Genomic DNA, 13,845 nt, shown 5'->3' with positions numbered 1-13,845 from the left:
CTATTTATTATACAGAGTGAACTGAGTCAGAAAGAGAAAGATAAATATCATATTCTAACGCACATACACGGAATCTAGAAAAATGGTACTGAAGAATTTACTTACAGGGCAGCAATGGAGAAAGAGACATAGAGAATAGACTTATGGGCGTGAAGAGAGGGGAGGAGAGGGTGAGATGTATGGAAAGAGTAATATGGAAACTTACATTATCATATGTAAAATAACGGGAATTTGCTGTATGTCTCAGGAAACTCAAACAGGGTCTCTGTATCAACCTAGTGGGGTGGGATGGGGAGGGAGATGGGGGGAGGTTCAAAAGGGAGGGGATATATGTGTACCTATGGCTGATTCATGTTGAGGTTTGACAGAAAACAACAAAATTCTATAAAGAAATTAGTCTTCAATAAAAAAATTAATTAAAAACAAAAGTTGTTCTATCCTGTTCTTACTACAGAAGCATCACAAAACACCACCCAAATGGAAATTAACTGCTGTTCCTTTGTGACAGTTTAAGAGTTTATCATTTAGCTAAAGATTAACTGTCAACAGTCACCATGCAATCAACATGTTATACTGTAATTCACATTTTAAAGGGTAGTAAACAAAAAAGAATGAATACTGAAAAACGGATGCATGTGCATTACAAGGAACTTTCCACGGAAAAAAGTACACTCCGAGGTACGGAGGCTGACATCTGTAATCCATCAGGTCTTTTCAATAGTCGCCAACATCTTTCTAGAAATTAACACAGAGTAAAGAACTTTATTCTTGCAATTCTAGCATCAGAATTCAAATTCTGGCATCAGGATTCCCTGGAGGGCCGCTACAGCAGTTTCAAATTCAACAGGTCTGGAAAGGGTCCAGAAAACCTGTATTTGTAACAAGTTCCCAGGAAGGCTGATGCTGGTCCAGAGACTACACTTGGAGAATCTCTGCTTTACTCAATCATAGGGGATGGCAGGCAGATCCTAAATGGGTGATTCTCAACCTTGGCTATGTTAGAATCCCCTGGGTAAAAACTCAAAATTCCTTTACGGCCTTCCCCAAATCACTTCCATCAGAGACTGAGGCTTCTCCAGGCATCAGCACGGAGGATGCCAATCTGAGGCAAATTTGAGAACCAAGGTTTTAAATCAGCTCTATAAAAGCTCTGGGACACAAGCTTTGTTCTCTCCTTTCATGCTGTTCAAAAGATTTAACTTTCAGTGTAGACAAGGTATGGGTTCCCTAGAGAAAGAGATCCAGGCATGGCTTCCTTGACATATGAGAAGCCATTTTTGGCATAAGCTACTTTGTGATCTAGGCCTGGCCACAATGCTTGCCCTTGGACAGATTTCAGTAATTAAAGATCTAAAGGGAATAAAATGATGCAGAAACAAAAGACTCTACAGGCAAGAGAAGTAACTACAGCAGACAGTACCTCAGTTGTCAGCACTCCCAGGTCTGTTTTGAAGACTGTCCTGCAGAGTTCAGCTACAAGATCAACCAGAACCTGAGGGATGACGCTCATCTGTCCTGACCCTCCTTGGATTCTGTCTACCACTCAAGCCCCTTCATGAATATCTATGACCCTTAGCTTTATTTTTTTCCCCCAGCAAAAGACATGTTTATTTAAAGAAATCCTATACATCCTTAACATGTTTTCTGAATCTAAAAGTAATACATTTCTTTTTTTTTCCCCAGTTATTTTTATTAGTTGGAGGCTAATTACTTTACAACATTGTAGTGGTTTTTGCCATACATTGACTTGAATCAGCCGTGGATTTACATGTGTTTCCCATCTTGAACCCCCCTCCCACCTCCCTCCCCATGTCATCCCTCTGGGTCTTCCCAGTGTACCAGCCCCAAGCACTTGTCTCATGCATCCAACCTGGACTGGCAATCTGTTTCACACTTGATAATACTCATGTTTTGATGCTGTTCTCTCAGATCATCCCACCCTCACCTTCTCCCATAGAGTCCAAAGGTCTGTTCTATACATCTGTGTCTCTTTTTCTGTCTTGCATATAGGGTTATCATTACCATCTTTCTAAATTCCATATTGTATTGGTGTTTTTCTTTCTGGCTTACTTCACTCCGTATAATGGGTTTCAGTTTCATCCACCTCATTAGAACTGATTCAAATGAATTCTTCTTAATTGCTGAGTAATATTCCATTGTGTATATGTACCACAGCTTTCTTATCCATTCATCTGCTGATGGGCATCTAGGCTGCTTCCATGTCCTGGCTATTATAAACAGTGCTGTGATGAACACTGGGGTACACGTGTCTCTTTCAGATCTGGTTTCCTCGGTGTGTATGCCCAGGAGTGGGATTACTGGGTCATATGGCAGCTTTAAACTTCCCCAACCTTGCCGAGGAGGACTGGGTTAGGAAAGCCCCCCAGTTTTCTCCCTTCTCCTGATTTTTGGCTTGGTTGTGTCTGCTGACTCAACACTCATCAACAGGCAAACCTAGTTTTTCATGTAACATTATTTCCCTTTTGGGTATCATACTTCAGGAGCCAGAAAGGAACTAAGAACACCACCTAACTAGTTACAGTTTCCAAATTCTCCTACCATAATCAAGAGAAAAGAACAGTTCCATCACTGCAGAAAAACCTCCTTTGCCCCTCCGTAATTAACTCCTCTCTCCACTTCCCTGGTGGCTAAGTTGGTAAAGAAGCTGTCTCCAAAACAGAAGATCTGGGTTCGATCCCTGGGTTGGGAAGATTCCCTGAAGGAGGTCACGGCAACCCACTCCAGTATTCTTGCCTGGAGAACCCCTTGGACAGAGGAGCCTGGTGGGCTATAGTCCATGGGGTCACAAAGAGTCAGACACAACTGAGTGACTAAGCGCACCACTCGCTAGCCCTTGACAACCACTATCTATCGTCTGCGCCCACAGCTTCTGCTTCTTCTAGAATGTCAGTGTACTTACATAGTATGTCTTTTGAGTCTGGCTTCTTTTACTTAACTTAATGAACTTGAAATCCATCCAAGTTGTTGCAAGTAATTTCTTTACATTACCCATGTTTCAGCTGGTGTCAGAACAGCAGGAAAAAATAAAGTGAAAAGAAAAATGTGCACTTCGGAACATGAATGGTGGACAGAAAGAAATAAAAGGAAATGTAGGGAGGGAAGGAGGAAAAAAGGAAGGAAAAAGACCTTTATTCAAATTCTTAACAATTTACCAATTTCATTTTGTTTCGGAAAACACTCTTTTTAAAAATGTTACTTATATTAATATTTAATGGGCTTGTTTCTAAATTGACAAATATAGCTTTCCCCAAATTATTTTGGATGTCACTGGGAGATGAGCTTTCTATCCTTAGCAGCAGCTAAGACAAAAAACTGAATAAACTCTTTGTTGGACCTGAAGAAGATCTGCACTTACACAAAGTCTGAAGCGGTAGGTATTACTGCAGAGGAAGGAGCTTGCCAATAACAGGCAAACAAGCAGAAAAAGGGCAACCTAGGCAAAACAGTTCAGCCAGAGGTTCCCAAACTTTTAGGGTTTGGGGAAACTTTACTAAAACAGACCCCAAAGGGCTTTTTGTTTTCAGGTTAAATCTATCAATAGTTACTACATTATAAAATAAACCAACTGTCTTCATCTGTAAGATAAGAATATTTCTTTCATAGCAGGTTATGGGAATTGAATGTAATTCAGCACAGTGCCTAGGCTAGTAATTGCTCAACAAAGAGCAGAAATTATTATTAAATGTCATATGAAATAACATTTTAGAGAATTTCATGAAAGAAACTAATATATAATTCTGCTAACAGTCATAAGGAAAGATTTAGAGCAGTCCCCAACCCCTCCCAAGTGATTCTGACTTAACTGGTTTGGGCCTTAGGGCTTTTAATACTCCCCAGGTGTCTGTAATGAGCAGTCTAGGTGGAGAAGTACCTGGGCAGAGGCAGGAGAGAGAATCACGGAATCAAGGAACACATACTGCCTGGAATCTTGTCAAACTGCAGATTCTGATTCACAGGGCTGGCGTCCCATATCTGTATTTCTAACAAGTTCCCAGATGATCCCCTCACTTGGAGTAACAAAAGTAAACTTGCTTTACAGAAACCGAGACTCAATCGTATATAGTAATGGGAAACACAATTTGAGAGATGGTGTAAGCCAAATTATTGACAATCCTGTGGGGGTGGGGACTAGGGTGAAGGGCTCAGATGGGACATAGTAAATATGGACAGTTAAATTAGAGGCTTGGAGGAGCCAAGTCTAACCTTCCCTTATGTGACAGATGAAAATGAAGTCCATCCTATTTGCCCAAGGTTACAAAGCTGTCAATTTCAGAGTTCTGAATCTTTAACAGGTGATTAGCAGTTCTCAGTGTTAAGTCCCCAGACCCCCAACAGTCCCACAACTCTTTCTGGGGATCTGCAAACTGAAAACTGTTCTCACAATACTACTGAAGTATCATTTGCCCTTTCCACGTTGATATTTGCACTTGTGGTGCATAAGTTATGGTGGGGAAAGTGAAAGTTGCTCAGTCCTGTCAGACTCTTTGCCACCCCATGGACTATATATAGTTCATGGAATGCTCCAAGCCAGAATACTGGAGTGGGCAGCTGTTCCCTTCTCCAGCCGTTCCCAAACCCAGGTCTCCCACACTGCAGGTGAATTCTTTACCAGCGGAGCCACCAGGGAAGCCCAATAGTAGGGAAACTGCTGGCCAATTAAACACAAATCAAAACAACCAGAACCAAACGGGCCACCACACACTCACAGAAGGAAAGAATGACTAACTTCAAACTACAATTGACAAAGCAGTAAATATCAACTTCATTAAACTTCAACCCCTGACTTTTTTAATATTCCATGGAGGAAAACATGAATGTGCTCAAATAGTGATGGCTGTCTCCAGGAAAAAGCACCCTGTATTAAGAGCTGAAAGCCAAAGGAGGCACTATTTCCAAGAAACAAGTTTCACTTGAAAGCACAAATAACTATGTATCAATGACTGGGAGCTTGGCAATTTCTCAATACTTATTTCTGAGACATTTCTTCTGACAAGATCAGTGGTGATACTGATGGATGTGATATTTGATTTATGTAAATAAATATATCCATATTTTGAAGATCTGCTTAGCTCGGAGAACCAGTTATTTTCTAAATGACCAAATGCATCATGTTATAAAACCACCCATAGGGGAAAGAACAAAAGATCATTGATAGGGTTTCAAATCGCGTATTTCATACTAAGAAGCTTCTACTTACTGAGTTTTGATGTGACATTATATAGAACAATGTCACAGTGACCTAAAAGATACTCTGCTTCCAACTACATATCACTAAAACCTCATGTACCTCAACCAAAGTAACCTCTCAAAAGCTTGGATCCAGAAGCAGACACAAGAATCCAGTTCTCTTCTAATAATCCACAAGTTAAAGAGATTTGCAGAAAATTAAACAATGACCCTCATTACTAATTTAGTCCTATTCTAACATCTAATTTCAAACCTTTATTCTATTTTCATTTTGTTCGTGTTAGTATCACCAACTTAAATGCTTTCCCTTCCTTTTCTATCCAGTTTGCCTCTAATCCACTTTCTCCCAAAATTGTTCTCTATTCTCTCAAGTCCTATTTGATTTATAAAATCATACTTCAGTTTTCAGTACTTAATAGACCTGTTTCAAGAATTCTTATTTTCCCACCTATCTTCAGGCCCTCTTAAAGGCCCTCTTAAAGGCCACATTTTGTTTTATTTGCATCCTTCTACAATTTATAGCATAACTGCTATATCTGAAATGCTTATTCGTTGATAATTGCCAAGTTGTTCTCCCTGGACTTTGATACAGGTTATGCGCTCCTTGTTTTCCTCTAAACAGGAAAGAAAGAAATTTAATTCTTCAGGCAGAAAGAAATTTACTTTTACTTCTTAAGTTCTTTTGGCTGGTCTAACGATTAAATTGACATGAGCCAGATCAACAGGAGAAAATCAAATGTTTTATAACATGTATACGGTACATGTTATACATGTATCTCTTGGAGATACCCAAGAGAACTTAACAAAATGGCCAAAGCCCTCACCTTCAATGCCACCTTCAGCTATAGACAGAGGACGCCGGAAATGACAGCTTGGGACCTGAACTGGGAGGAAGGCATTTCCCATGCAAGTAGAAAGCTAAAGTTTGGTTAACAAACTTCTGCTGGGCCAGACAGGGACAAAAGGACACAGAGGGACTCTCTGAGCTCTAGGCCCACCACACCTAGCCCATATTCTTTGCAGGTATCTCTGGTGATAAAACTTACTTTGGAGACAGGGCCCTGATCTAAATTCTTTCAGCGGCTAAGGCAGATGTAAAAAGAAATATTTTCTGAGTCTTCCATTTCTTACAAATAACCAATCTAAGCTAATCCCCATGCCAGAGACATTTTGGGGTGCCAAATTTCGTTCCCCTACAAAGTCACTTGACTTTGTAAATACAATACAATACAAATAAAGTAAATACAATAGTCTGGAAAAGCGCAAGTACAGGCTGTTGAAACCAAAGCCAAACTTCAGGTCTTTCACTTTCTCCAAGCAGAATAAAGCATGTTCCAAGGTAAAGGCATTATTACTTTCTGGGCAGGTGGTAAAGGCTACAAAAGAAGCCTTTTCAAGTTTTCACACACTGCAGGAAGGAGGTAGTTTCTGTTGCACAATCTACAAGAAAAAAAACATACTATACAGATTGCAGACACGGCAACAGAATCTTGAAAGTAACGTAAAATGAGGCACTTGTTACTTCAACAAGTAAACTGGATTTTTTTGTTGTTACTGTTGTTTTCCTACTGCCAAGTGGCATTAATACTTCGGGACACTGAAGCAACAACAGGTCGGGCTGAAGACTACAGGGAAGAGTGAGACGGGGGAGGGGAAGGAAGAGAAATAAACTGAACTCCCAATTAAAAGCGTTTTAACATGGGTTAGGGAAATAAAAGCTAGGCCATCTGGCCCACGTTTTGCTCCATGTTTTGCTGCCAGGATAAGCAGGAGTCAGGAGGCTGGGATGCAGGCACCTGAGGTCAGACAGGTGGGCACACAGACCCTGACCCTGGAAGTAACCAGGACCCCACCTCCGCGGCACAGGTGTCTCAGACATCAAAGACCAGGAAGGAAGTCGAAAGCCAGCGTCAGAACGCACGTCACCAAGGCAATACCGTACAATGGGGGAGAGAAGGCTGCGACCCACAGCCCTAAATGCGGGGACACAGTGCAGCCACTCAGAGCGCAGAGTCGGCTCCTGGGCCGCAGACGCGGCGCCTGCGGGACGCACGCAGGCGGGAGCTGCCTGCCCCCGGGGCCCGTCCTCTGGGCGCCCCGCTCCCCCGAGCGCAGGGGCCTCCGCCCGGGCCCGGGTCCACGGCACTGCCTGCGCTCCGGGGACCACCCCGCGCCCTCAGCCAGCGGCCAGCGCGCCCCTCCAGCGGCCCGCCCCAACCCGGCGCCTCCGCGGCGGTCGCCGCAGCCGGAGGGGCGGGACGAGGAAGTCGGGGCCCCGGCGGCCAGCGGCGGGGCCGCCCCCCCCTTCCCCCGGCCGGGCCCCGGGTCACGCCAAGCGCCTCCCCTACCAGGAGGAGGAGGCCGAAGATGCACCAGCCGATCACCAGCTCGGCGGACGCCGCGCCCGCCGCCGCCGCCGCCATCTTCGCTTCCGGCCGGGACAGCCCCGGTTAAGGGGGGACAGAGAGGGGAGGGAGGAACCGGCGCAGGACGCGGCGCTCGCGCACCCTAAAGGTTAAAGGGGCGGAGGGGCGGAGCGCCGGTTGCCTAGGAGACCCGCTGGGAGCGGCCCCTGGCGACAGCGGCCGGGGGCGGGGCGCGGCTGGGCTCCGTGACGTCACGCACGGCCGGCAGCGGGGCGGTGCTGGGCTCTGAAGGGCGTAGTTTCCCGGCGACGTCACGTAAGTGGCTGCTGACCAGAAACGCCCAGGCGCCCGTAGGCTAAGCAGCAGGTGCGTCAACAGAGGCAAGTCGCCTCAGGGGCTTCCACTGCCATTTTAAGGGAAGAAGCGCCCTAGTCTCCTTGGCATAAGAGCCCCTCAGTTACCAGAAGGCCTCCCCAGGTTGTAGGAATGGCAGGCTTTCCCAGCTGCCCAAATGACTTTCTGATTTGCTGGCACCTGGGCCCAGCCTGAGTAGCTGCTGAGGTGGGCACTGCCTTATCATGGGATGTTATGGCCTTTGTATGGTGGCTCAGATTGTAAAAAATCTGTCTGCAATTTGGGAGACCTGGGTTCCATCCCTGGGTTGGTAAGATCCCCTGAAGGAGGGCATGGCAACCCACTCCAGTGTTCTAACCTGGACATTGGTCTAATCCAATGGACAGAGAAACCTGGCAGGCTATACAGTCCATGGGGTCGCAAAGAGTCGGATGACTGAGTGACTAAGCAAACTTAAATCTCTACATGCCTGTGATAACTTTATACCCTAATGATACTTGACTTTCTGAAAATATTATATGAAATCACAGATTCTAGTGATGTTTGTGAGTGAATGAGATAATCCACATAGACCCAAAGTGAAGCACAGGGAATGGTCCTAAGATGGCCTGCCTAGGTCCACTGGAGTGTGGGTACATTGATAACCAGTGAAATTAACAAAACGTACTTGTAATTAAACCACAACTTTATGTATGAATCTCACATCTCTTTACAATGCATTATGTGGTGATGCTATCCCCTACCCAAGATCTGTTTTAGGCTGGAATCCTGCTGAATGGAAGGAGTGCGGCGTCTCCCTTCCTGCACGATATGAAGGAAGAAGAAAACAGAGAAGATAGTTTTACTGTGACATGTAACATCAAAGGTGGCTTCCTGCTCTCTGAACTTGCCCATGTTTGAATGAGACTCTCCTGCAGGCCATTCACTTTTGCGGAGACCGCCCTCATGGTTTACTGAAAGTGAATTGTAGAGACATCTCTGCTCTAGGAGGCCGCTTGGAAATCCCCCCACCAGCTGCAGGAAACACTACGGCCACTTAAACTTTTGCCTCTCCATGCTAAGCTCTCCTATTACTCTACTAAAGGCCCACTAGCTTGGAGGGGAGATTTAAGATAATGCCAGGCCAGATCTCGTCAAGAAAATTAGAGATACCAAGGGAATGTTTCATGCAAAGATGGGCATGATAAAAGACAGAAATAGTATGGGCCTAACAGAAGCAGAAGATATTAAGAAAAGGTGGCAACAATACGCAGAAGAACTATACAAAAATGATCTTCATGACCTGGATAACCACAATGGTGTGATCACTCACCTAGAGCCAGACATCCTGGAATGTGAAGTCAAGTGGGCCTTAGGAAGCATCATTACGAACAAACCTATTGGGAGTGAGGCAATTCCAGTTGAGCCCTTTCAAATCATAAAAGATGATGCTGTGAAAGTGCTGCACTCAACATGCCAGCAAATTCGGAAAACTCAGCAGTGGCCACAGGACTGGAAAAAGTCAGTTTTCATTCCAATCCCAAAGAAAGACCAAAGAATGTTCAAACTACCACACAATTGCACTCATTTCACATGCTAGCAAAATAACGCTCAAAATTCTCCAAGCCAGGCATCAACAGTGTGTGAACCATGAACGTCCAGATGTTCAAGCTGGATTTAGAAAAGGCAGAGGTATCAGAGATCAAATTGGCAACATCCGTTGGATCATCAGAAAAGCAAGAGAATTTCAGAAAAACATCTACTTCTGCTTTATTGACTACGCCAAAGCCTTTGTTTGGCTGTGTGGATCATAATAAACTGTGGAAAATTCTGAAAGAGATGGGAATACCAGACCACCTTACCTGCCTCCTGAGAAATCTGTATGCAGGTCAAGAAGCTACAGTTAGAACTGGGCATGGAACCACAGACTGGTTCCAAATCGGGAAAGGAGTACATCAAGGTTGTTTATTGCCACCCTGCTATTTAACTTATATGCAGAGTACATCATGAGAAATACATTTAAAAATGATTTTTTTTAAGGAAGCTCCATACTGTTCTCCACAGTGGCTGTCCAATTTAAATTCCCACCAATAGTCTAGGAGGGTTCCCTTCTCTCCATACACTCTCCAACATTTAAAATTTGTAATTTTTTGATGATAGCTATTCTGACTGGTGTGAGGTGATAGCTCATTGTAGTTTTGATTTGCTACAATTATTTTTCTAATAATGAGTAATGTTGATCATCTTTTCATGTGTTCATTTCAGCATTATTTAAAATAACCAAGGCATACCTAAATGTCCATTGACAGAGAAATGGATAAAGAAGATGTAGTACATGTATACAATGGAATATTACTCAGCCATTAAAGACAATGAAACAATGCCAGTTGTAGCAATATGGATGAAACTTGTCATACTGAATGAAGTAAGGCAGAGAAAGAGAAATATCATCCTGGTATTGCTTACATGTGGAATCTTACATGTGACAAATTGAGAGAGTAGCATTGACATATATACACTGTGTGTTCAGTTGGGTCCAACTCTTTTACCATGTATAAAATAGACAGCTGGTGGGAAGCTGCTGTGTAGCACAGGGAGTTCAGCTCAATGCTCTGTGACGACCTAGAGATCTGGAATGGAAGAGTGGAATGTGGGATGGAGTTTCAAGAAGGAGGAGATGTATGATATGTACAGCTGATTCCTAGGCAGTGCTAGTGGTAAAGATCCTGCCTTGCCAATGCAGGAAGCATAAGAGATGAGAGTTCTGTCACTGGGTCAGGAAGATCCCCTGGAGGAGGGCATGGCAACCCACTCCAGTTTTCTTGCCTGAAGAATCCCATGGACAGAGGAGCCTAGTGGGCTCTAGTCCATGGGGTCACAAAGAGTTGGACATGACTGAAGCATCTGAGCCCTGAACACTGTAAGTTAATGATTGCTCAAGAAAGCAGGTTTGCTTAGCAACAAAATCATGCAACAAAAGCATGAGACATGCCCCAAAACAAAACAAAACGGTGGTAACATGAGACCTATATCTTGCTCAGTGAGTAAATGATCAGTAAATTAATGATCCTTAGGGCATGCTGTCTGCACACATTAAAAAGAGGTAGTTTGTGGACCTACCTTGGCCATGTAGGAGCAAGAAAATTCCCCTGCCCAACTTGGAGGAGGAGCTGATGATGGAAGCATGACATCTACTTAAGAGAGACCAAAATATTCTTCAATCCTCTCTACTTTTCCTTTGATTGTAACACTGTAGCCCAGTAAGTTTTGGGGGCATGGCATTTCTCACCCACCTGTGTGTAAGCCTCACAAGCATCCTATTGAATCATTTCTTATCTATCAGGTTGCCTCTTACTGAATTCTTTTCTGCACTGAGACAAAAAGGACTGTGGTACCAGAGCTCTTTGGAACCCTTGAAACTACACCAAATGGTTTCACCACAGAGCCCACACCCCCTCTACACATGACTTGCACCAATAACCTTTGAGAACTCAAGCCATTCCCAGTGTAGCTGCATTGTCCTAGTTCTACTACTAAAACAATCAGCCCTTCCTGGATATCCTGGAGGGAGTCAGCGTACACTTGAGAGTCTGCTGAAGTTTCCCCACGCCTGAGTTGGGTACCAGTCTGCTTTCAGATGCAAGGACCATACTTCAGATTTTCCAAGTAGGTTCGTTGAGGCCTCCCCTACAAGGCTAGGGACTAGATGGCAACATCTCACCCTATCTTTCCATGCACATACACACATCATTTCTTGGTGTTAGAGGTGGGAACTCATAGCACCAATTCTCACAGAAGAATTCTCTTCAATTTCTGTTCTCCTACTCCAGTCTATTTGTCAATATTTTATTTGGCTGAAAGGCTCAAGAATTTAGAATAAATTCTTCTTACATCTCTTTTTAATTCTATATACAAAGGAGAATTTATGGTTGGGAGGGAATCAAAGAATTGAATATCATAATCTCACTACCACTTTATGTGAAATTGGTGAGTTTTTCAATCCTGGAATGAATCTTTTTAAATAGCTGATGTACCTTAAGATTGAATGAAGCTTATTTAATGAACTGGGTTCACTCTTTTGCTGACTCTGAATGTCTAGGTATTGGAGTTGTATTGGGCAGTTGTTTGATTTTCAAATTAGAAAAGCCTTATGGACTTGTGATGCTGATAAGAGAGTGATTAGGTACAAGGATAGTAGTTGTTTGAATCAGGAAGATTGGGAGAGAGGAAAAAGAGAAGGTGACACATGAGCAGGTAGAAATATGCACATCAACCCTCTCTACATTCATCTACCTGGTGGGGGTGTACTACTGATTCATAAGACCAGACCGTTAAGGACTGGAAACAGTCTCCTGAGTGATGTTCTTAAATCTAGGGAGCCTTTCACTACATACCAGAGTTCTTTAAAAATAATAATCATCTTTACTGATTACTGACAATTACAGAAGGAATAGGGCTTCCCAGGTAGCACTAGTGATAAAGAACCTGTCTGCAGATGAAGGAGATGTAAGAGACTCAGGTTTGATCCCGGGGTCGGGAAGACCCCCTGGAGAAGGGCACAGCGACACACTCCAGTATTCTTGCTTGGAGAATCACTTGGACAGAGGAGCCTAGCAGACTACAGTCCACAGGGTCGCAAAGAGTCGGACACGAGTGAAGTGACTTAGCATGCAGGCACACAGAAGGAATACATGCTCATTAATAAATTTGCACACATGAATAACTTAGAAACTGAAAATCTCCTCATAAATGAACACAATCTTCATCACCCCGAGATTCTTGTCTTTAAGTGTTCAAAGGCTTTTTGTGTGCTCATTCTAATGTATTCCATGAGGATGTAAAAGCCCAATAGATAGTCCTTTATTGAGGCTATAGATTGAATATTTGATGTGTGTTCCCAATTCCATATATTAAATTCTAAAGCCCAAGATGATGGCATTTGGAAGTAGGGCTTGTGAGAGGTGCTCCAGTGATAAGGGCTGAGACCTCAAGATGGTTAATGCGCGATGCCAGAGAACTCTTAATCCCCATCTGCTGCATGAAGTTCAGTGAGAACATATTCATGAGTGTCTATTCAGACATTGGGTCTGTCAGCTCTTTGAACTTGGCCTTTCCAGCCTCCGGTACTGTGAGAAAAATATTCTGCTGTCTGTAAACCACCTGTTGCATGGTATTTTTGTTAAAGCAAGCCAAACGGACTAGACCCCTGGAGCTACCATAGAAGCCCTCGCCCGACATCCTGCAAGTCACGAGAAGGAACCAGGATTTCAGTGGACTCTGTTCCATTCTGAGGTCAGCAAAATGGCCTTGTCCAGCCCACTCCCAGGGGGTCTAATAAGAGGAGTTGTTGCAGAAAACTGTGGGCCTATCCAAACCTGGGTCCTCTTGACTGAATGAAGAGGGGCAGAGGCCTTTGGAGGAAGGCAATGTGTGTAAGGGAGCAACTCTCTTCCCCTCATTCCTCTGTCTCTCAGCTTTTGCGTAGTCTTCCTCTAAAGCCAATGGGAGGAGGTTATGCAAGAGAGTCACCCATCAGGTTGGAGCGTGTGACCTAAATTTGGGGAAAGGCCCAGCATAGCTGCAGGTGTGGAGGGTGGCCGATTCACAGAGTGCCTGGTGCTGAGCTGGCATAAAGGCTCGTTAAGGACTATCTCAGTGAAGAAAGGGCATGATTTAGCTCCCCCCCCCCCCCCCACACACACACTAGTTCATTAAACTCACCCTGAAGGTTTTAGTGGATGCCCTTGAGATCTACCCTTTCCATGTGCTTACTCCTGTGAAGGGCTGAAGAGAGATGCAATAACCTCCTTCAGAGAGGGCCTTCCAGATGATTCTGTTGGTTTGATCAGGAACATGTGGGCAGTGGGAATTTGGGGTGTGGTCCAGGTGAGAAACCAAACTGGCAGTGATGACCTGTAGAAAGGTTGTCTTGACAGCA

The 13,845-nt window shown here is 44.1% G+C and overlaps 1 protein-coding gene and 1 long non-coding RNA gene across 2 annotated transcripts in view; one reads left to right on the top strand and one right to left on the bottom strand.

The window, feature by feature from the left end:
• The window catches only part of LMBRD1 (LMBR1 domain containing 1), a 132,665-nt gene extending 124,939 nt beyond the window's left edge, over positions 1–7,726 (bottom strand). The window contains exon 1 of the mRNA XM_020897090.2: positions 7,557–7,726. Within this exon, the coding sequence (XP_020752749.2) occupies positions 7,557–7,631 (75 nt within the window). The 5' untranslated portion in view covers positions 7,632–7,726. The remainder of the gene's footprint in view (positions 1–7,556) is intronic.
• Positions 7,727–7,833: 107 nt separating this feature from the next.
• On the top strand, positions 7,834–10,288 carry LOC139029720 (uncharacterized). The gene is made up of 2 exons (XR_011481937.1): positions 7,834–7,940; positions 8,677–10,288. It is a non-coding gene; the product is annotated as an uncharacterized lncRNA (long non-coding RNA).
• The last annotated feature ends 3,557 nt before the right edge of the window (positions 10,289–13,845 follow it).

This window comes from Odocoileus virginianus, chromosome 19, assembly GCF_023699985.2.
Source record: "Odocoileus virginianus isolate 20LAN1187 ecotype Illinois chromosome 19, Ovbor_1.2, whole genome shotgun sequence".
NCBI classification, from domain to species: domain Eukaryota; kingdom Metazoa; phylum Chordata; class Mammalia; order Artiodactyla; family Cervidae; genus Odocoileus; species Odocoileus virginianus.
Note: the sequence above shows the minus strand (reverse complement) of the source record. Positions and strands in the feature narration are given on the sequence as shown.